The sequence below is a fragment of the Sorex araneus genome, chromosome 5 (assembly GCF_027595985.1).
Source record: "Sorex araneus isolate mSorAra2 chromosome 5, mSorAra2.pri, whole genome shotgun sequence".
Lineage (NCBI taxonomy): Eukaryota > Metazoa > Chordata > Mammalia > Eulipotyphla > Soricidae > Sorex > Sorex araneus.
This window is the reverse complement of record NC_073306.1, coordinates 88,742,175-88,766,286: the sequence shown is the minus strand read 5'-3', so window position 1 is coordinate 88,766,286 and position 24,112 is coordinate 88,742,175. Positions and strand designations below refer to the sequence as shown.

At 37.6% G+C, this 24,112-nt stretch overlaps 1 protein-coding gene across 1 annotated transcript in view; it reads right to left on the bottom strand.

The window, feature by feature from the left end:
• Positions 1-2,983: 2,983 nt before the first annotated feature.
• DRAM2 (DNA damage regulated autophagy modulator 2) overlaps positions 2,984-24,112 on the bottom strand; it is a 30,794-nt gene continuing 9,665 nt past the window's right edge. Inside the window, exons 5-10 of the mRNA XM_055139754.1 lie at positions 17,639-17,706; positions 15,454-15,593; positions 9,664-9,841; positions 8,005-8,087; positions 6,294-6,386; positions 2,984-3,943 (exon numbers count right to left, since the gene is read on the bottom strand). Of these exons, the coding sequence (XP_054995729.1) occupies positions 3,836-3,943; positions 6,294-6,386; positions 8,005-8,087; positions 9,664-9,841; positions 15,454-15,593; positions 17,639-17,706 (670 nt within the window). The 3' untranslated portion in view covers positions 2,984-3,835. The remainder of the gene's footprint in view (positions 3,944-6,293; positions 6,387-8,004; positions 8,088-9,663; positions 9,842-15,453; positions 15,594-17,638; positions 17,707-24,112) is intronic.

Here is a 24,112-nt window from a genome sequence, read left to right as displayed (position 1 = left end):
TTTGTGGCTGGCATGAGGGAGATACAAGGGAGATTGGGAACTTTGGGGGAAAGAGGTGGGTACACCCATAATGGGTGTGATGTTGGAATTCTGTACTGGGGACACCATCATTAATAACTATAAATCACAGTAACCCAATCAATAATATAGGTGTGTGTATTATTGAGATTTAAATTTATTTATTTTAAAGTCCAGATGTCGTACTGTTTTAGACTTTTTGTAACAGCTTCAACTACCAGTTCCCAACTGGAACAGAAGTAGTAAGAACAAACCTTTCAAATGAATCGCATCACAGAAACTTCAATTTCTCTAGGATTTTCCCCCCAGAACTTTATCCTCTAGGTATAACCAAAAAGCCTTACAAAAGCAGAACTGAAGCTGAAATCTGGTACAGCAGACCACACTCGGCAGCAAAGGAAGCTTAGCCAAGACTGCAGTCTAGGCAATGGAGCAACAGCACAGCAGGTAGGGCATTTGCCTTGCATGGGGCCAACCTGGGTTCGATTCCCAGTACCCCATATGGTCCCGAGCACCGCCAGGAGTAATTCCTGAGTGCATGAGCCAGGAGTATTCATCTATGCATCGCCAGATGTGACCCAAAAAAGCCAAAAAAAAAAACAAAAAACAAAAAAACCCTGCAGTTTAAACCAAAAACTGCTGACTCCAGTTAGATTGCTGACTCCGGTTAGACAATGCCCTTAAGGACTGCTCCAATAAGCCTTTAACAAACCAACATATCCCTCCTATCCTGGCCCTATTTAAAAATGTCCCCTGCTTAACTGGGAAGTCAGATCTGAGTTTTGGCTCTTGCCTCTTTGCAGACTGATCTTGCAATAAAGCTTTTCTCAAAAACTGGTTCAGGGCTGTCTTGTCTCTAAACAAGTTGGGTGGCAAGACCATTCCGCGGTGAAAAAAAAAGTGTACCCCCTCTTCATTTAGCAGCCTCCTAGGATGGAAGGCTAAAAGAATAGCATCTGTCGTGAGGTGGGGATGAACTTTGTTGCTACTTTAGTTTTACTTTGCCATCAACTTCAAATGTTTTAAGTGCACAGGGTTTACTTTTAACAGACATTGTTATCTAAACTTGGTGTGATTCTAGTGGAATCTCCATGCTCTTCAGTTAAGCCACTGATTTTCTAAAGAGGGGAGTTCTCTCTTTCCACATTCCAGTTCTGTATTTTTATGCTCTTCCAGTCTGTTCCTTGGAACTCTGACAAATTACCATATCTTTTGGAGAGTAGAAATGCTTATAGTAGAATCATTATCTCAAAAATACTGTTTTAAAAATGTAAAAGTGCAATGATTTGTCTTTGTAAAAATTAGTATGTCTTTATTTTTCATTTATTCATTTATTTTGGAGGTCTCAGGGGTCACTCCTGGAGATGCTGAGTGACTATTTGCAGTGCCAGAACCAAATTAGGGTTAGCTACAAGGAAGAGAAACCTCTACACTAGCTCTCAGGTTATAGTGTGTCTTTTAAAAACCAGAACTGGGGCTTCTTGAAAAGAGGCAAGTCGGCATCAAGAGGGCCAAAAAGATAGGACAGCAGGTAGGGTGCTTGCTTTGCATTACATGTGATATCTCCCCAGTCCCACTAGGAGTGATTCCTGAGCACAGAGCCAGGAGTAAGTTCTGAGCATCACCAAGTATGACCCTAAAACAAAACAAAACAAAAAGGCAGGTAGAGACAGATCATTAATTTACAAGGGCACTGAAAAGCAAGAATTGACTGAACATTATTTTGCAGGTATCCTGTAGAAGACACTGCAGAAGAGGGGAACTGTCTTTCACAAACTCATTGAGCATTTACAATCATACTAGAAATACATACTACATTAAGAACTGGGCTGGACAAAACTAGAGATCCTATATATTAGAGGCCCAGTTTGATTTCTCTACAATTAACTAAAAGTGTGCCAGCTCAGGCACCAGTATCATATGGTTCTAATATCATTGCATGCATATCCCATTAGGAAAAAACTAGGGAAACAAGAAAGGCTTTCAAATACTAGTGAGAAGATAATAAATCTATCTACTCCATTTATATTTCACTGAAATTTCAGTCTCATGCTTTAATTGGAAAAGAAGCTAGAAAATGTAGTACTGGATACAAAGGAAACACTACCCCCAACACAAAGAGAATATGTATTTTTCCAATGAATTCGTATTGTTAATTTTTTTAGTTGAATTTTTTTTCACCCTTTCTACTTTATTTACAGATTTTAGGCATACTTGGCCATGATCAGTGAGGCTCAGGGATCACTCTTGGCAGAGCTCTGGGGTCTCTAGGACCAGACCTGGGTCAGCTACTTGCAAAGCAAGCACTCTACCTATTGTCGTTCCAGCCCCAAAAGCTTTCTTTTTTCCCCTTCATTTTTTGGATCATATCTGGAGGTACTCAGGGGTTACTCCTGGCTCTGCTCTCAGAAATCACTCCTGGAGAGCAAGGGGGACCATACAGGATGCCGAGGAGACTGAATCCATTTCGGCTGCATGCAAGGCAAGAGCCTTACCTGCTGTACCATCTCTCTGGCTCCAAAAATCTTTCATTCTTAAAGGGTAATATTCAAGACTTGTGCTCTCACCAACTTTTATTCTGCTTATGAAATCATTTCTTCTGAAGGCTAAGCTTTATTAAACGCCTTCAAATATTTCTTTGCAAACCAGTGTGCCAATAGGCACCTTTCAGATGAATTTTTCTTCTTTTGGATTTCTTTGGAACCTATGAAATATTAGCAGCACAAAAAACTGTATTATATGACTGCATTATATGGCTAAACAGAAAACTGTTTTGACAGTATTATATGTCATAACTATTTTGCATTTAGTTTTTTTTATTGTTGACATTAGGCTTCAGAATTGTGGTTCTTATAAAAATCGTGCCATGTTGCAAAGGTGTAATATTTGCTTGCTTAAATCTACTTTTCTTTTTTGTACAAGCAATTATAATTTGTTATAAATGAAAATCTAAGAAGCTCTTGACTCTCGTTTGGGGTAATTTTTATTTTATATAAATCATATCTGCTGTTATTCAAAAAATTATCAGCCTTGTAACATGAATATTTACCTATATCTATATGAAATATAACAAATAAACTCAGCTATAGCTAATAACTAATAATAGCTATCTCACCTCTCTCATTCATTAGTTATTAAATTCTAATACCAGAGACTAAGTCTCATTAAACTACTGGAAGCATGTGTGGACAGACCAGTTAGCATAGAATCTGACCTCATGGTAAAAGCAGAACCAATACTCTCAGACTCTTCTGTGCAAAGCTTAAGCAATTGAAAGCGCTTGTGTGAATTTAGGTCTGTTAACCTCTGTAAGTAGACTTCAGAAAAAAAACCACAAGAAAAGTACTGTATGGTAAAAACTATTACATTAACTATTACTTCTAAATCCATTCTATAGAAGCTGCTGAGCAAGGCTGATTATTTAGGGTCCTTGAAAATGTTGCTCATTAAAGTGCTCCAAACAAAAATGCTTTACAATGATTTATAAAATGTAAAAGGCTGAGTATTTAGGACTGCTCTGTCCAGTTCTGAAAGTGGGAAAAAACTCCATTGTTGTAGTCCTTTGGTATTATTTCCTGGGGTTAAAAAAAAAAAAAGGTAAAGGCAAAAATGTTTTTGATGCCACCTTCTTGATGATACCCTTAAACAAGTTCTTCAGTGGTTTACTTCACATTTCTCAATTACATGTATTCATCATAGTCAATGTCAGTCTTGATTGGCTGGTTTGTTGAAAATTCCAGAGCAAAATAAGTAACTTTCATGATCATTTCCCAATCCCTGAGAATCATAATCATCATAGAAATATTTTATCCTTTCATCATAAATCTCTGGAAAGCAGTAGTGTTCGTTCATTATTAACAGGACAAGGGGCAGTGTCATAGAGGGTTAATCCTTGTAAATTGGCTTCCACCCTTAAGGAAATTTTCTGGAACAGAAAAAAAAAATTAGACATAGAAGGTAGTTCCCTAAAGACTGATCACATCTATACATTCTGTAAACTATCTTTTGTGATTAGCAATGTAAATCAATTTATTACAACTAAAAATGAAATTGCTGTTGTACCATAAAAGGAACCATCTGTAGTATCAATAGAGAGGGGAGGTTTAATTTTTTTCTTTTTTTTTTCTTTTTGGGTCACACCCTGCAATGCACAAAGGTTATTCCTGGCTCATGCAATCAGGAATTACTCCTGGTAGTGCCCGGGGGACCATATGGGATGCTGGCAATTGAACCCGGGTTGGCAATGTGTGAGGCAAACGCCCTACCCACTGTGCTGTTGCTCCAGCCCCAGGAAATTTAATTTCTTTGCTCAGAAAATCCTTATTTTTCTTTGGTTTCTAAGAAGTATCAGTAAGTGGAGGGGTGGGTACTCAATCATTGTATGACTGAAACGCAAGCACAAAAGTTTGCAAGTCTGTTACTGTACCTCTTGGTGATTCATTAATAATTTTTTAAAAAGTACCAGTTAAAAGCCAAATCATGAACAACTTTGTAACTGTGTATCTCACAGTGATTCATTTACAAATTTTTAAAGTGTAAAAATAAAAAGTACCAGCAAAATTAAATGTTGAGGATGACCTACATAATTATAGGGAGCAAATATAAAAGTTATGCTAAAAAGAATTTCTACCAACTTGTTTTACAGTTCCATTTTTAAGACTGAACCTTGCCACACATCAAAAAGAGAATAAGTGCCAATTGGACAGAGAGGTAGGAATTTGCAGTGATGGGGCACTCGGGAAATCTCTTGATGGGGGGGGGGCAGAACCAGCCCTGCTCCCCACCCAAACGAGACCTCGAGCGGCTGCCCATGAACGGCTCCTCCACTCTTTAATGGCCATGATCCCAGAGGTACAAAAACCAATCTTGGAATGCAGCGGCTGCTGGCAGAAATACCTATGGACTTAATTACTAAAATACCAGAATTCCAAAACCGCATGGCTGCTTTTGAAGCCATGCGACATAATATGCTCTTCATCATCAGCAATAGAAAACAAATTATCTAATGATGCCTTTTTGGCAGGTCCGATTGTTGGGGGGGAAATTCCAAATAATAATAGTGGGTTTTCTGTCGAAAACTGAATGTAATCAAACTAAAGAGAGAGTAAAGTGAAAATCATCTACCACACAGGCAGTGTAGGGGGTGAGTGGGGGGGGTATACTGGCATTCTTGGTGGTGGAACATGCGCACTGGTGAAGGGATGGATGTTTGATCATTGTATGACTGAGACTTAATCCTGAAAGCTTTGTAACTGTTCTCACGGTGATTCAAAAAAAAAAAAAAATTAAAAAAAATAAAGAGAATAAGCAACCAGAGTTGGTGGGAAGTGAGGAAAAAGGAACTGTCACCCACTGTGGGTGAAAGTTGTCTGGTTCAGCCTCTCTAGAGAACAGTATAGAGACTTCTCAAAAAATTATGAATTGAACTTCCTTTTGGAATTCCACTTCTTGGTGTCTCCCCAAGGGACCAAAAAAGTATTTAGAAAAGATATTTGCACTTATTTTCATGGCAGTGCTATTCACAGTAGTCAAGAAATGGAAAAAACCCAAGCGTCCAGAAACAGATGAGTGGATAAACAAATTATGGTGTATATATGTATATATATAAACATATATATATACACACAATATATATATGTTTGTATATATGTATTATATATGACACAATGGAATATTGTCAGTTATAAGATTAAAGTATATAATTCAACATTACATGAACTAAAAGGCATGCTGAGTGAGGTTAATCAGAGTGAGAGGGACAAGTATAGGATGATGATTTCTCTTCAGAGGTGGAATATTATGAGATATACCAACAACAAACAGCCACTGGTACCAGACCCTAAGAGTCAGTCTACAGGACTGAGTGTAGCATGCTAAGAAGGTAGGAGAGGGAGTGAGGCATGATCCATGGTGCAGAAACACTGACACTGGCAGAGGGTGTGAGGCTGGAACACAGTCTGCCTGAAACTATATTATTAAGGGAATTATAAATCAGGGTGCTTAAATTAAAATTAGGGGTGGGGAGAAAGTAAATGTGAGAAGGAAAATGGATAAGAACCATCAGGGAAAAAAAAAAGAAGACTGAAACTGATTAGCAACATGCTACTTTTCCAAACGGAAACAACTCACCTGAGTTATTGCTCTTTCAGCATCATTGCTCTGGTGCCCAATTCTAAAGTTAATTTTCAAAGGGAATGGGAATTTTCCTACACAAAGTTCTCTTCCTCTACTTGAAGGAAATCTGACTGCCTGAGTCTAATTCTGTATTTTCTTACCTGAAAATCACGGATATAAGTCAGGAAAAAACCAAAGAAGGAAAATGACATAGACCATTCAGCTGCTGTCGTGATCATATGAAGCACATAGCCCTTGAGTGACAATGGGAAAGAACAGTATTATGAAATCTGATTCAAATGAACCAGAATTACTCTCAAATAAGAAAAATTACTGACTTGAGCATATTTTGAAAATTAAAAGTTAGGCATTTGCAAGCACTGTAGCACTATTATCCTGTTGTTCATCGATTTGCTCAAGTGGGCACCAGTAACGTCTCCATTGTGAGACTTGTTGCTACTGTTTTTGGCATATCGAATATGCCACGGGTAGCTTGCCAGGCTCTTCCATGTGGGAGGCATTTGGAAAGTCCTCTTAAATAATCTAGATATTTTAGCATCATCTAGAATCTACCTTCCTAAATACAAAGAGTGAGCGGTGACACCACAGGGGCAGCAAAACTGAATATAGGTGTCATCTAAAAACATATTTCCTTATAATTTTTAATAGTAAATGTTTTATTTGCATAACTTTTATATACTTGTGTACCCCAGATCATTTTAAATATTTCACAGGTAAAAAGGAATCACAAATGGAAAAAGCTGAAGCCTGATCTAGAAAAATAACTTTCAATCTATGAACTATAGACTTGTAGCTGGTAACCATGGCAGAAAACTAGTGATTTTTAATCTATTTACATCTGTGAACCAGTGTCTAGAAACCACTGATCTGGGGCAAATAGAAGAATTAGTACTCTGCACTAACTATCACTGTATCAGTCATCCCGTTGCTCATTGATTTGCTCAAATGGGCACTAGAAAGTCTCCATTGTGAGCCTTGTTGTTACTGTTTTTGGCATATCAAATACGCCACGAGTAGCTTGCCAGGCTCTGCCGTGCGGGCGAGATACTCAGTAGCTTGCTGGGCTCTCCGGAGAACCCGGCACTAATTTGCAGTTATTGTCATTCCCATTCAAGATAAGATTTAGAAGATGTCACTAAACAGGGCTTGAGCAAACAATGCTCACAATAAGCTTAGTGCTATTTTCAAGCCATACATAGAGAATTGATTGAGAATCTGGTGAACTGTTTTATTTTGACGAATCTGTCCAATCTAGAAGTGAGTCTCGAAAATTAATGTAGAGAGGTTGGGAATGTGACTTTGTAGTAGAGGGCATGCCTTGCACGTAGAAGGTTGTGGGTTCAATCCCCAGCAACATACACACACACACACACACATACACACACACAAATTTAAAATAACCATCTCCAAGTGCTTTGTAAAAACCTTTGGTTAAAAAAAAGTATATATATATGTATATATATATGTATATATATATCCACTCTCTTATAACATAAACATAGTGTCTATACTAATACTTTCATATAATAAAAAGAGAAAACATCTTTTCAATTCAGTTAAAAAAAAGTATTCTGTTAGTGGAAGATTTCAGCTGGTAATATGTTATACAATATTCATATTTAGAAAAGTCAATCTCTGAGAAAACTCATCTATCACAATTCTATCCTGAAACTGTCCACAGATCATAGATGACAGGAGAATATGGAGAGTTTGGCATAAACTCCATCACAAACACAAAGTACTCCTACTACATTATCCTACTGAAAAAGTTTCACTAGTGAAGAAATAAAAAATACACCAAAACATTCATCTTTATGACAAATCTAAGTGCTATTTATTCTAAATTCCTACCTTGTCCTCAGGGTTCCAATGGAGTTTCTGAACTATATCATTGCCAAAACTGCCACTGTACAAAAGTGATGAACAAGTCAGCACTATAAAAGAAGTAAGTTAAGGAAGACTCTCAGAGAAGACCTGCAAGTTTAAATTAGATTCAAAACAAAAACCATAATTGCTACCATGCCCTCGGCTGAACTCCACCATCTCAGGATGGACCTCACTGAGATATTAACCTGTTGAAAATTCAACAGGTTTTGTGGCTGAAATCTCTAGGCTGTCTCAGAGTTGGGATGGGCTAATTCTGTCCACTTCCCTATACTCCTGGAAGCACTGGCAGTCACCTCCAAGAACCAACTCCAGTGCCACCATGTAAGCTCTTCTGGCCTTACTTCAAAGCTCCATAAATAAATCTCGAAAAAGACCCAAAGCTGCAGCTAATCTCGGACCCAGGTAAGGCAAAAAAAAAAAAAAAAAAATGGGGGTAAATTGGAGGGGGAGGGGGGCAGGCCCAAGCAGAATGCTCAGCAGTGGCTAGCTTCCATGATCCAAAGATCCAAAATTGCTTCCATGCCTCTGGCTAGACTCCACCATCTTGGGAAGGACCTCACCAAGATATAATCTGCTGAAAATTTGAGTATGAGTTTTGTGACTGAAATCTCCAGGCTTTCTTGGGGGTAAGGGCTACCTCCACCCACATCTCTGTACTTTCAGACGCTTTGGCAGTCACATCCACACCCCATAGCTGCCATCCAGTAAAAAAGGCTATTCCAGTTGTTCCTTCCCAATAAAAATGCTAAATCCCCTAAACAAACAGGATGACCTACCTTTATTGCAAAGCATAATGCATAAAAGGAGAGCCAAAAAGAAGAAAAGTGCCTTGCTATAGAGGCAGGTTGGGGGTGGGTGGGAGGGAAATGGGGGACATCTGTGGTGGGAAATGTACACTGGTGGAGGGATGGGAGTTGGATCATTGTATGACTGAAATCCAATCATGAATAGATTTGCAATGATCTATCTCACAGATATTAAAAAAAATTTTTTTAAACCATTTTAAAGGTACAAAGGGATTAATTATATGTTTGTTCCCTAGGTCCAAATCATTTTTTTAAAAGGCAATGCCATATGAAAGGTGTGAAATTTTAAATATTCCCCCCTGCAAAATATTACTATTATAACTTCTGCATAGTCAATCCCTCTTCACTCAATAAATTGCTCAGCGAATTAAAATTCCATGATTAGCTTGTTACAAAGTTGCTCTCAGGGGGAATGTTGCTTCATCCTTTATTAAGTGGTAATGAAAATGATCTGGGTAAACATTAAGTTCTTAACACAATTTCTACGGTCTATGTAAAATTCCAATTTTATATTTCAAATTCTTTAATTTGCATGACTAATTCAGGAACCAAACTATGGCAACAAAACACAGCAATAGTGTTCATTTAAATTTTTTCATTCAAGGGGCAGGAGAGATAGTATAGGGGAATGGCGCTTGCTTGCCTGGCACCCAATATGGACCTCCAAACCCCTCCAGGAGTGATCCCTGAACACAAAGTCAGGACTAAGCCCTAAGAACTGCTGGGGGTGGCTTTAAAACAAACAAAAAAATAAAATAAAATAAACATTATTATTTCATTTCCTTACCAATGTAATTACACTTTAAGCAAAGGATACTGCTAAAGGCACTTACTCCACACCAGATCACTACCAGCAGTCTTATCCAGAAGACTTGTTTGCCATGAATTTTAGGCTGCATTTGATAGGAGATGATGGTCTGAACAAACATATATAATGAACCCATACCAAAGGTGAGTGCAGCTCCACATACATGCACAACAAAAATGGTTGTTTTCTGAAGTAGAAAGAAGAAGTAAGTAAATAACAAAAACTCATAAAACATTATCAGCACTGTGTCAGAGATTTTTAACAGGATGTGGCGGAGATTTTTAAAAGATGTCCAGTGAGTAGAACAGCTCTACAGATGTAACAAGTTACTTCTTGAAGAAGATATCTTTTAATTTCCCTGAAAATAATCAGCAGAAACTGAGTGACAGTAAAACCAAATCAATTCATACACTGCTTCAGAAAATACATTAGTAATCTTTATAATTTTGTTTGGGTGCCCATTAAGTTTCAAGGAAGGTCATTATAAAGTGATACCTGAGTCAGCTGAGTCCCAAACAAGTGCCTTCACTCCTGTTCTACCTCTCCAGCTCCATATTTTATACACTTAAATTCACTTTAGCACTCTCTAGCTATGAAAGTGTGGTATTTTGGCTTCTTTTTGTAGCTAATTATTTGTAATAGCTATTATTTCATTTGTAATTAAGTTATTATTAATTAGTAACTTATGACATGGACAAAAAATAGAGCTAACTACTTCAAAAATTATTCTTTAACAAAAGACTATCAAGAAACATGAAAGAGGATAAGTTGTTCAAAAGCAAATCTTTGGTCCAGACGTTATAACACTGCATGGTCTGTAGCAGTCATCCAAAAGTAGTTGAGGGAACTAGAAGCCTCTTTTCTGCTCATTTATATCCTTTCCAACTTTCTAGGGTGCATGATACATGATGACAGAAGCATGAATAAAAGAGCTACACTACCACATACAAAGAATTCTGGCAAACCACCAGCACTGAGGAGAGAAGCACTAACAGATTTCTCTCTCTGAGCCCCCAAAAGGAAGCCAATCTAACCACTGCCTGAATGCCATACTCTGGCCTCCTCACCTTTGAAAGAATACAGTTCTGTTTTTTCATCCTTCCAGTTTGTGGTAGTTTGCTAAGGCAGCACTAGGAAACTGAAACCGATGTCTGCCTATTTATCCCTCTCAAGTTTCTTTAAAGAACAATTTGTTAAACGGAAAAAATACCTCTCAGTAGAGAACAAGATACTTACCATGGGTTTGTTTTGCTGAATAGTATCATGCATTGTTTCTATCAGAGGAAATATTTTAACTCATATTTTTCCAATACAATAATTCCTAGATACATGTTTGCTTATTTACTTTGGTTTAGGAGCCCTACCAGATGGGGCTGCTTCTAGCTCTGTGCTCAGGGATTATTCCTGGGGGCAGTGGTACTCAGGGATCAAACCTGGCCTGCTGGGCATAGCTCCTTGAGCTATTTTTCTGGTCTACAATGTATTTCTTTAAATACAATCACAATAATAGTAAGAAAATATGTTTTTCATCCTTAGTTCCTCTTTCTGCTCTCACTGAGTTGTTATATACTTAACGAGACATAGTCATGCTAAGTATTATGTTATAGTTTGGTTATTCTTATAATTAACAGAGGAAAAAACATCAAAAAATTTAATACATATGAAAACTTACATAGAAAAATCAGATTACAGTATGTGTTAAGAAGAATTAGTTGTATGGGTACTTGGATAATGCAAAAGAAGAAAACTTGAAATATACCAGAACAAATATACTTATGGAAAATTATTTCTCTGAAAAAGTACATACAAAAAAAAAACCCCAAAAAACCAAAACAAACAAAAAAACAAAAAATGTACATACAAGATGCCTAATTTCACTTAGGCTTGGAGTTGTGGAAACTTGTCTTGTTAAAGAACAGAGAAAGACCAGCATATGTACAATAGAAGCATTATATAGGGGAATGACACAAAATGTGGCCAGAGAAGTAGGCTAGAGCCAGATCAGACCAGATCTTTGGGATATTAAGCATCATGGCAGTTTTACAAATTACTTTTTCTCTCTTGATTGTATCACTTTACAAGCAATTTTGGATCTTCAGAGCTTTTAAGTAAGGATATAGGGAAATTAAGTGAGCTGTATATACATTTCTATAGGATTACTCTGGCTACAGTATTAAAGGCATAGAAGAGAAAATTCAGAAATACTACTAAAGGGACTAGGACAGAAGTCCTCAAGAGAGATGAGGAAAGCTATATAAATCAAGAGGGAACTATAGGGAGACAAATAAAGAGAAATAGGTGCTTTGAATAAATACTTAAGAGGTAAAGCCAACAAGTCCCTAAAGTCTGGTGTTTGGGGCAGGGAGATAGAGAGAACGCATGCCAAACATGTGAGGGTCTGAGTGTGATCTCCCACATTAAACAGACTCCCAAGCACGGCCAAGTGTAGTCCTGAAGACCCCTAAGCACCAGAAGGAGTGGTCCTAGTGGCTCCTAAGTAATACCAGTCCTATGAAGCACTGTAGCACTAGTCTGAACCCCAAACTGTCAAGGTCACACCAAGAATGCCCAGGTCCAGGTATGGTCCCTAGTTCCCCACTTGATACCACTGGGAATGATTCCTAAAGAAAAACAGGAAAAATTGTATATATACATACATATGTGTGTATATATATATACATACATACATTATGTATATATATATATATATATATAGAGAGAGAGAGAGAGAGAGAGAGAGAGATGGCACTTGGCCAAAAATAAAGTGAGGCAGCAGAGCACAAACTTTCCATTTGTGAGGTTCTAGGTTTAATCCATGAAACCCCTAAATATAAACAGGGCTAATCTCTCTTCCAGTCATGCTGTCCACGTGTAAAGCTTTTATAGACCCTGTATGCACACAATTTTCCCTATATAATTCAACCAGAGTTTTACTATGTAAGAGAGAGGAAAGGCAATGATACACATGCCACTTTATGGCTTTTGTTTCATTTGCTTGTTCTGGGGCCACATGTGATGCTCAGGGCTTACTCCCAGCTTTGCACTTAGAGATCTTTCCTGGTGGGTCTTACATAGTCAGGAGATCATATGTGGTACCAGTAATCAAACCTAGGTCAGGCACATGTAGGCAAGTGCCGTACCACCTATACTATCTCTCTAGCCTCGCACTTGCTACTTTAAATAAGCAGTACAAGTTTACATTAGAAAAGAAAGTGAAGGGGCTGGAGAGAGTACAGTGAGTGTGGTTGCTGGTCCTGCGTGCAGTCAATCCAGGTCCAATTCCTGGTACCATTTATGATTCCCTGAGCCCTGACAGGAGTTATCTCTAAGTGCAGAGCCAGGAGTCCTGAACACTGCCTGATGTGGCCAGAAAACAAAACAAAACAAAAAAGAGAAAGATAAGTATTTAATTCCTGGGTTATGCTGTAAAAAAGCAAAGGAAAGAGATGTAATCAAGTGAGAAAAAGTAACCTGATTGATAATTATGAGACCACAGGGAATCTGGTGGGGAAGGTGAATTAAAGTTGAGAACAAAGCCAAAAAAGTATGTACATATAAACTGTCTATGAGGGTAAATGAGAAAATTAAGAGTTTGGTGTGCTACTAGAAACTACTATTAGAATTAACTGTGTAATCAAACATGTTACTAAAAGAAATAGTATGTGGAAGGGCAGAGGAGATGGCTCAAAGGCCTCATATATGCATATATGAGGCTGGAATTCAATACAAAAATGACTTGATACCCTGGGGACTGCGATTGTGACACACAACTGAGAAATAGTATATATGGAGGTCACTTTGGGATTGTTTAAACACAGTGGTAAAATATATTAAAATCGATCAAGCAACAACTAAAGCAAAGAATCAGTATTCATACACTGAACGTTTTTTAAAGTATATTCTTAATACTGAGTTTTAGAAATAATTAGGGAAGATAGGACCCTGCTTATGGCACCGATATTTAGTGGGCCACCCAATTTTTCTGTGCCTTTCAAGGTATCAGAGCTTCCTGGCAACTTGATATTGTCCCAGGCTTCCTTGGATTTACCATATAAATAAATGTGAGTGGAATCTGATTCACTGCCAGGCCACGGTTCTTAAGGCGCAGGGATGAATTCTACTTTCACTGTTTCAGCCAGTGAGATCCAGTGGTCAATAAAGTATTAAGAATGGCAAGCCCTCAAACAGATAGTATGGACTTTAATTAGTTGTGGGAGGAAAGTTGCCTATTACCCAAAATTATTGGCTTTGGACACAAGTATGAAAGAAACTTCTGCTGTTTACACCACTGAAATCTAGGGCTTTGTTTCATTATTTTAAAACTGTGGGAAAGAGTAATGAGAAACACAGGAATGGAGAAATGGGAATAAGAAAAACGGAAAATGGGGCTGAAGTGATAGAAGAATGGATAGGGTCCCTGCCCTGAATGTGACTGACCCACGTTTGATCCCCAACATCTCATGGTCCCCTGAAAAACACCAGGAATAATTTCTGAACACAGAACCAAGAGTAACCCCTGAATAATACTGGGTGTAGCCAAAAACCAAAATAACAACAACAGAAAGTTTTATTTGGGGCCTGATAGGCAGTACAATGGGCAAGGTGCTTGCTTTGCATGCAGCTAACCTGGATTTGATACCTGGCACCATATATGGGTGCCCACACCACCCGGAGTGACCCCTGAGTGCAGAGCCAGGAATAAGCCTTGAGTTACCACTGGGGTGTCCCCCCCCCAAAGAAACAAAGAAACTAGAAAGAGATGGAAAATGCCTATATAATTACTATTGTACAATGAGTGTTAAGTCTGAACAATTATTAGAGGTTCTAATGGGTTATCAAATGTCTGAACTGAATCTAAGAACTGCAGAGTGATTACTCAAAAAGTGCAACATGCTCAGATTATACTCCCTTTCATCAAAGACTCATCTGAAAGAATGTCAATGGAAAGGAATGTAAGGAGTTTGCAAGCATCTGGCTACAAGGCCAAACAGGTCCTCCCTGGACTTCAGCATACAAGGGTCCTGGCAGCTAAGAATGCAAGCAATCAATGGCAACATGGAAACAAGAATACAAAATCACGTATTCTTGTATTATAAAATCAGTGTAATTTGTCAGGCATATTTTTAAAAGTTTAAGTTTCGAATTGTGTCCCATAGTCAATTCTGGTCTGAGAGTAATCTCCAACTAACAATTGATTTTTAAAAAGTTAGAATATTTATAATGGTTGAATAGATAATTGAGGATGAGTTAGTTTAGGGCAGGGGAGATATGACAGGGTAGAGGGCACATGCAAGACGTGTCCAATCCCAGTTCAGATTCCTGTTTGATCCCCAGCACCAAATGATGACCCCTGCCCCCCAACTGCATAATGTAGCCCTGGAGGTCCCTAGACACCCTAGAGGGATCTTTGTGGGTCCAGCACTATACAACCAAACAGCACCTTTAGGGCAGGTTGGCCTAGAATTGCCAGGAATGGGCCTCAGGCTCTGAGCATCACTTGTGAGGACAAATCCCAATTTACCTCGTCTCCACCCCGCCTCCCCCAACCACACACACATACATAACTACGTATAATGCTATAATGGAACATATGTTTTTCACCAAATAAAAACAAATGAATGAGTTACTTTGTGTGAATGCTACCATTCCTAAGAGAGTTCAATAAATTAAAAAAGCAATAGATTCTTTATCTTTAGATAAAGAAACAATAATAAGATATAACTGAACATTTTAGTTTTCCTTTCTAACAGATGTATTTATATACTTCATGAAATACCTATCCTGGGCTGAAATACAAACCTGGAAGTTTGCCACAATGGAGAGTCCTAAACAACTGAGTAATCCAATTATAAGTCCAGCTTTGTTTAATTTGATGATACGATTCTCTTCAGGATTCAAAGCATGCACTTGCTTATAACGAACATAAATGGTAGCAATGCCTAGGAAGAGATAATAAAAATAACCAAAAACCAGCAAACTCTTAAGTAGCCAAGGAATTAAACTGCCAACAAGAGTTTACAAAGGTCACTGATATCCAGAAAGAGATTTCTCTTTAAAGTTGATATGAGAAAAAACAAAACAAAACAAAGTAATTGTAGAATTTAAAGAAATTCTGTTTCAGGGGCCGGAAGGATAGCACAGCAGGTAGGGCACTTGCCTTGCACAAAGCTGGCCTAGGTTCGATCCCCGCATCCCATATGGTCCCTAGAGCACCAGGATGAATAACTTCTAAGCACAGAGCCAGGAGTAAGCCCTGAGCATTCTGGGTATGACCAAAATAAACCAAAATAAAAATAGAAATAAACAAAAACAAAAAAGAACTTTTGCTTCTGTCATTTTGTTTGTGTGCCACACCTGGCAATGCTCAGGGCTCACTCCTAGCTCTAGGAACTACACCTGGCAGTCCTTGGGGATCATATGGGATGCCAGGAATCGAACCCTGGTGGGCCACGTGCTAGGCAAGTGCCCTAACTGCTATATTATCTCCCCAGTCCCAAAACTTTAGGATAAATAGAAGAGATAAGTTTGATGTTTTTGGACAATCTCTAAAGATGGTCTTATAAAACACAAAATATTCTATGTGATTAGCACCAAAGTAATTACGCTCATACATGAATAAAATGAGCAAAATAAGCAAAAATACTAAAAGATTATTAGCATTCATTTACTTCAAATTATTATAAGATGGCTGAAACAAAAATAGTAATTAGACTAAAAAAAAAAACAACAAAAACCACATCACTCTCTTCTTATTGGTCAGGAAAGAGCCAAACCAAATTTTTCAATGTGAATATACTTCAAAAAATTCAAAAGTGTAGAAAATTTAAGAGAGATATGCTTTTATAAATAAGTTAGTTAAAAATTTGGTCCTAATGAACGTCTATAAACAGAATCATTTTCCTGATTTCAGTATTTTTTTGTTTGGTTTTGGGACACGCTTGGTAGTGCTCCAGTGATCATACAGGGTGCTGGGGAATGAGCCTGGGCTGGCCACATGCAGGGCAAAGGCCCTGCCCACTACACCATCCTCTAACCCTCTGACTTCAACTTTTTCTGTGAGAAAATATAAGAAGAGTGAAATTTTTAAAAACAACTGACGGAAAGTTTTACTAAGCCATTAGTAAAAATCTTTTTCTAAAAATAAATAAGAGAACTGCAAAATACTGCTTACATTCATTCTTTTGCTATTAGAATAGCCCTAAATATCAAAACCTGGTTTTACTGCTATTTTCAAACTCTTAGATTGTTTATCCTAAATTAATTTAGCTGGTGTTACTTGTGTTCATTATGTCTATGGCTTTTTGTTCTTTACAGGTTGCTTAAAGAATCTATTTCATCCCTCAAGTAATATTTGGTTATATTCTATAATTTCCTTTGGATGAGCTGCCATATAACCCAATAGAGATTTATTTTTAAGCTTTATAACTTTACAAAAATTATAAATTTTATTTAAAAAATCCATAACTATACATTACTAGAAATTATTTTCTTTTTAATGAGTGTCAGATCAATAATTTAGTGATTAACATTCCTTCATATGTAACTACAAAGTAAAACAAGCAACATTATAATATTTAAAGAAAGGATAAAAGGATAAATTAGCTAATAAATTTGAAAGTTAAGACGCCTAAAAAAAAGATCAAAGACTTCTAGATTAGGACAGCCACATCTAGAACATTCGATCTGTGTAAATAGTGGATACAGGTCAAGAAGGAGTATTTTGCAGGTTAGACAGAGCCTACTTTACAAAATCGTATAGCTTTGAGCTACCTTTGAAGTAATATTTCTTATCTCTTAATTCATTCTTTGTATGTTTCTCCAAATGGAATATTATATCCTGATCATTTACTGCTTACCATAAATAGGCACTTTAAATGAATACTTATTAATAAATAACGAAGAAAGAAAGAAAGAAAGAAAGGAAGGAAGAAAGAAAGAAAGGAAGAAAGAAAAATGAAAGAAAGAAAAACCACTCATTACTTACATAAAATTGCAGCAACATTTAACATTGCCCCAAACAAGCATTTTTCTGGAGCTATTGTACCAGTGTCACTAGGAAAAAAAAAAAAAGAAGAAGAAGGGATGTGAATTTCCCATACTAGATAAACATGTGTTTTTCTTATAGAGACAACAGTTATTTCAAATCCTTTTTCTTTTCAGAAATCAATGCATTCAGCCCACATATAATTTTTAAAGGAGCACATAATAATTAGAACTCTCAGTATCACTTTTCCCTCACATATTTTCCTCATCATGTCTTTTGGACATGATAAAAATCAATATAAATTAGATTTTTAAAAGAGTTAGCCTTGGCATGGACTCTTTTTTTTTTTTTGGCATGGACTCTTTAAGAGAACTCTTTAATCAATCAAGTAGACATGTTTATCTGCTTTAGTTCAATATTACCTAACAACCCCGCAGGTCCTTTCACAATTCTGTCTTTCTGCATGCTATTAACTTTGCTTAGAATTCAATCAACACTTAACCACTTCCTGATTAGTTAAAAAGGTATTTATTAAGCACTTACTGCATACCAAACATTTTAAGATCATGAGTACAGTGCCAAGAAAAAGGACACCACCTTAAGGAGTCTCTTTATCTATGAAATCATGCTGCTGTTTCCCTCCCAGTCTCACTGAACCTACTAATATGATAAAATATGTGATAATGTACAGGAGAAGGCACACAGAAACACCTATTAAATGTGGGTTCCTATCTCTTACATTCAATTATTATACAAATTGGTCACTGTATCACTGTCATCCCATTGTTCATCAATTTGCTTGAGCCACACAGGTAACATCTCTATTCGTCCCACTCCTGAGATTTTAGCAACCTCTCCTTACTCATCTTTCCCAATGATTGGAGGCTCTTTTAGAGTCAGGGGAATGATATAAAAGAAAATTCGGAGCTGGAGTGATAGCATGTGGGTGGGTGTTTGCCTTGCACGTGGCTGACCCAGGTTCGATTCCCAGCATCCCATATGGTCCCCTGAGCACTGCCAGGAGTAATTCCTGAGTGCAGAGCCAGGATAAACCCCTGTGCATTGCTGTGTGTGACCCAAAAAGAAAAAAAAAAAGAAAATTATTGGTCTCCAAATAGTATAAAAGAAAGAGACCAAAAGTATCTCATCTAAAGCAATGCAATGGGAATTTTTAAAAAAGAAAATGGAAAATCATCTTTGATAAGGAATAAAATTTAGTGAACAATTGGAAAAGGATTTTTTTTTTAAATTTTTATTAAATCACCATGTGGAAAGTTACAAAGTTCTCAGGTTTATATGTCAGTTATACAATATTCAAACACCCATCCCTTCACCAGTGCCCATATTCCACCACCAGAAACCCCAGTTGGAAAAGGATGTTTAAGAAAAATATCAAATATGAATCAAAAGGCTCACAAACTTCACATACCATAGATTTTTATTACTCTTTGATTGTCCTGAGGGAGTAAGGATCATAGATTTTTTTTGTCATTCCTTCTACCGTCTAAGTTTTCTATAATGTATATGCATTACAGTTTGGGGGCTTTCAGGGAGATTTGGAGGCCCCATTCAGCAGTGCTAGGGGCTTATATATGGTTTTGTACTAATGGGTCACTTCTAGAGGTGCTTAGGGGACCAGAAGCATTGCTGGGGATTAAACCAGGGTTGGCTACATGCAAGGCAAGTGCACTAACCTCATTACTATCTCTCTCACAAATTCTTAAAGTCAAGGAAAAAAACTATAATTTTAATAATTATAAACAATACTCTTGTTTTATATTATTCCATACATAAAGAAAAGAATGTATTCAAGATGTCTAGCTAATTGATCTCCTTTCTTGGCTCTGCAGCAAAAGGACATAAGCTAGATACAAGTGAAAATAGCCAAATTCATCTACTCATCAGCAGAAGACTTCCATTTACTGGTCAACAAATGATTTTGATCACATATGTACCTTTAAAATATATGTGATTATTGTAAAATAATCAGTTTACTCGGCAAGGTAGCAAGAGTATCGTGCCCACATGGCAGAGCCTGGCAAGCTACCTGTGGCGTATTGGATATGCCAAAAACAGTAACAATAAGTCTCACACTGAGAGATGTTACTGTGCCCGCTTGAACAAATCAATGAACAACTTGATGACAGTGACAGTGACAGTGATTGTAAAATAAAATTTAAATATTTTGAGAGTAAAAACTATGAAAAAATCTAGTAGTTTCTTACCATACTCCAGTGGCTAGTTTCATGCACTCTATATTTGGACATCCTCTACTTGAACCAATGAATGGTTCTACGTTGAAGAAAATTCCTCTGCATTTATGCTTCAATGCAGAAGACTCATCTAACAAGTCAAATTTACACTGGTTAAGTCCTTCGGGGATTTTAACAATTGAAATTTTGAATAGGGTTTATAAACTGAAAGAACTTTGCAGAAGTCTATTTAAATGTATAATCATTGATGCAGATGAAGAAAATGAGCCTTAAAAAAAGAGTATCATTGGGCATAACCATATTAGAATATTGGAAAAAGATCCCAGAGTAACATTAATTTCATTGGAAGAAGGAAAAAAAAGGCAGAAGGACAATGCAAGAAATGCAAGTGTCTGGAGTACTATCCAACAGAAAATCACATGCAGTACCATCAGAGAACTGAAACTCCAAAAAAGAACCCAATGGTCTCTTCAATTATTAAGTTTTTTAAAATGAAAGCATACCAGTTCTCAAAAGGGGAACTAAAAATGCTGAAGGAACTTCATGAATCTCATATATAATCTCATATTTTATGAAGAAAATAGAATTTTAGGTATCTAAACCTGAGGTGGCAGATGTCCCAGGTGCTGCCCAGAGACGAAGGCAGGTGTGTGTTTGTCAGTGTGCAGATCGTTACAACATGCCAGTCGACCAAATTTTTAAATAGGGTTTATAAACTATTTTATAAAATATGAAAGGAACTTTGCAGAAGTCTAGTTAAATGTATAATCATTGATGCACATGAAGAAAATGAGCCTTAAAAAAAAAAGAGTACATTGGGCATAATGATTTGGTAGACTTCGAACACCTGTAAAGGTGAGCAGAGGCCACCCCAAAAGCCTCTGCCCCTCTCAGAGAAGCTGGCGAGCTACCAAGAGTATCCCGCCCACACGACAGAGCCTGGCAAGCTACCCGTGGCATATTCGATATGCCAAAAACAGTAACGACAGTCCTCATTCCCCTGACCCTGAAAGAGTCCCCAATACACCATCGGGCTACACTAGCATGTGACAGGGATGAATGGAGACGTTACTAGTGACCGTTCAAACAAATCAATGAATAGGATGACAATGATACAGTGATGTATATCTATCTATCTATCTATCTATCTATCTATCTATCTATCTATCTATCTATCTATCTATCTCCCAAGCAATGTGATAAACAGTGTGATTATTTAAAAAATTATTCTGAGAATTTATACCATAAATTCTAAAATATTTTTGGGCTTTCTAAACCTTCCCAAAGCAAACCAAATTTCTTTATATCTTTTGTGCTACACCGTATCATTGACAAACAACATTGACAGCAATGCCACATTTTATAAACATTTTAAATCTTTATTTTGTTTTGATTTGGAGCCACAACCAACGATGCTCAGGGATTACTCCTGGCTCTGCACCCAGGAATTATCCCTGGTAGTGCTTGGGGAGCCATATGGACACCAGGAATCAAAACCGGGTAAACTACATGCAAGGCAAGCGTCCAACTTGCTGTACGCTAGAACCCCTATTAACTTTTTAAGTTTTTTTTTTTAATTTTTACTTTATTAAGTCACTGTGAGATACAGTTACAAGTTTTCATGTTTGAGTTACAATCATTCAATGCTCAAACACCCATCCCTCAGCCAGTGCACATTTGCCACTACCAATCTCCCCAGTATACCCCAAAACAAATCTCTTACTCTCTGTGTTTCTTTTTTTTTCTTCTTTTTGGGTCATACTTGGCTCTGCACTCAGGAATTACCCCTGGCAGTGCTCAGGGGACCATATGGGATGTTGGAATCAAACCCGGGTTGGCCGTGTGCAAGGCAAATGCCCTAGCCGCTGTGCTATTGCTCCAGCCCTTTTTAAGCTTTTAATTTATCATCCTTTAAAGTTTATTACTTTCAATATTGTAAAAATTATTATTGAGAAAGTAAACAAAGTAACAATAAAGTAATATTTTTTCTTAGAAAAGCAATTCATTGGCCATGCTCACAGAGATGATATTTCAAAGGCATCATATAGAAGCGAACTATTTAAAAACAAAAATTACTGAACCTTACCCAGTGTGGAATCGTTAAGATTAAAAAACAGATAATCTCTAAATCATACTTTTAAATGGCACTTGAATAATGTTTTCTTTACCTGACTCTTTAAGTCTTTTAGCTTTATATAAAAGTTTAAATCTTTATAGTTGCAGAAATAATTCATTATCATTAGGAATATTTCATATTCTTTGTGAACCCATAAACTAATGGGATGCTTTAAGAGGGAGAGTCCAACTAAAAGAGCTGATGTCCAATTACCTATCTGATAATCCCACTTCTAGGAATCCACCTCATATTAATATTAGCAGAAGTGTGTACATGTATATATTATGAGATACTTATTATAACATTGTAACAGCTAAAAAATAAAAAGCAACTTGCTTTTAAACATATTATATTATTTTTGGTAATGAAGCAAACAAATGAACTCTAGCCTCCTTCACCACACCACAAAATATAAAAATGATCAGGAAGGAAAAAGGGAAAGATGAATGGGGGAGACAGAAAGCTCTGTGTAAACACAGATGACAAAGCAAACCAAAGTCTGGAAAGGAACCAACCAAACCATTAATCAACTTGGGAGGAAGGACAGGAACTGAGGGAGGCCTTCGAAGAGCCAGAAATGGAAAACTAAGGTCGTATATGCAAGGCATCTATTCTACCCTGAGCCACATTACTGACCAGGGAAACAGTTTATATTTTGGGGGACAGTGACAGAGAGAGGAATAGGGAAACACCCAAAGGGTCACCTTGGCTCAGAACTCAGGGGTTGCTCCTGGTAATATTTAGGGGACCAAAGAGAGCCAGGGATCAAATCCAGGTCTCCCAGAAGCCAAGTTCTGCACTCTGGCTCTTTTAAGCCATCACATTAGCCTATGGACTTTCTCCTTTTATTTTTATAATCACTAGTAGTATTTAAAATCCATTATTATAAGCACATACCTCCTTTATAATATTTTGGGGGTGACTGGGCTTCCCATTTGCCACTTCTTCATAGGTGACAGCACTCAGGGGCCCAGGGCTACTCCCAGAGATATTTTGCCAGTTGGAGATAGGACCCTGCAGTGCTAGGGACCACCATCACCGTTTTAGTGGTGCTTGAGGACCTCCAGGGTCATACCTGGCAAATACTTGGGAGACCACGTGGTGCCAGAGATGAAATAAAGGTAAAAAAGAAGGGTATAGGGCAGGGGAGATAGCATGGACTTAGTCTCCAGGCAGGACCCCTGTTCAATTCCTGGCATTGCAGTCCCTGATACCCAGCACTGTGAAGTGTAGCCCTCCAGACCCCTACCAGAGCTGGGGGGAGGGGGCACTGAGACAAAGTAGTATTACACCCTTGGATGCAAGCATTGAGCCATCCAGTCTGGTTAGCTGAGTATCACTCTAAACACTCCCAGAGGGCGCCCTCACATTGCCTCCCCACCCACACACATACCACCACCACCAAAAGGAAGAGGGTGATACAACTGAATACCTAAACTTACAATACTGGCAGTTTTTGAAATTTCAAAAGTATTACCAAAATTTGATTCTTAAAATATCAGAAATATCTACACATGTGTCACAAAGAGCAAGAGTTTCCAGGAGCCACAAGAGCAGTCAAATGGAATCTGGTTCTAGCACTACTGAGCTGTGCGTGCTTAGAGAGAGAACTCCTTTCTTTCTCCTTCATGCGGACACAACAGCTCCTAACTCTAAGAAAGGCTGGGAACATTCAAGTATTTAAGACTTGAAGAATGACTTGAAAAATATTACCTTGAACTTAATAAGTAGATTAATAAAAGCTTGTTATCATTATCTTATAATCACTAATAATCATATAATAAAGTACAATATTTTTACTGTGTACATGATATATTACTGTTATATGTATATACAACATCATATTATATGCAACACTTATAGATAACAATGTACATATTATATAACCCGCAATATATTATAATTATATAGTTATATAAAATACATACGATAATATGGGCTGGAGCGATAGCACAGCGGTAGGGTGTTCGCCTTTCACACGGCCGACCCATGTTCGATTCCTCCGCCCCTCTCAGAGTATCAAGAGTATCTTGGCAAGCTACCAAGAGTATCGAGCCCCCACGGCAGAGCCTGGCAAGCTACCCGTGGCATATTGGATGTGCCAAACCCAGTAACAAATAAGTCTCACAACCGAGAGACATTACT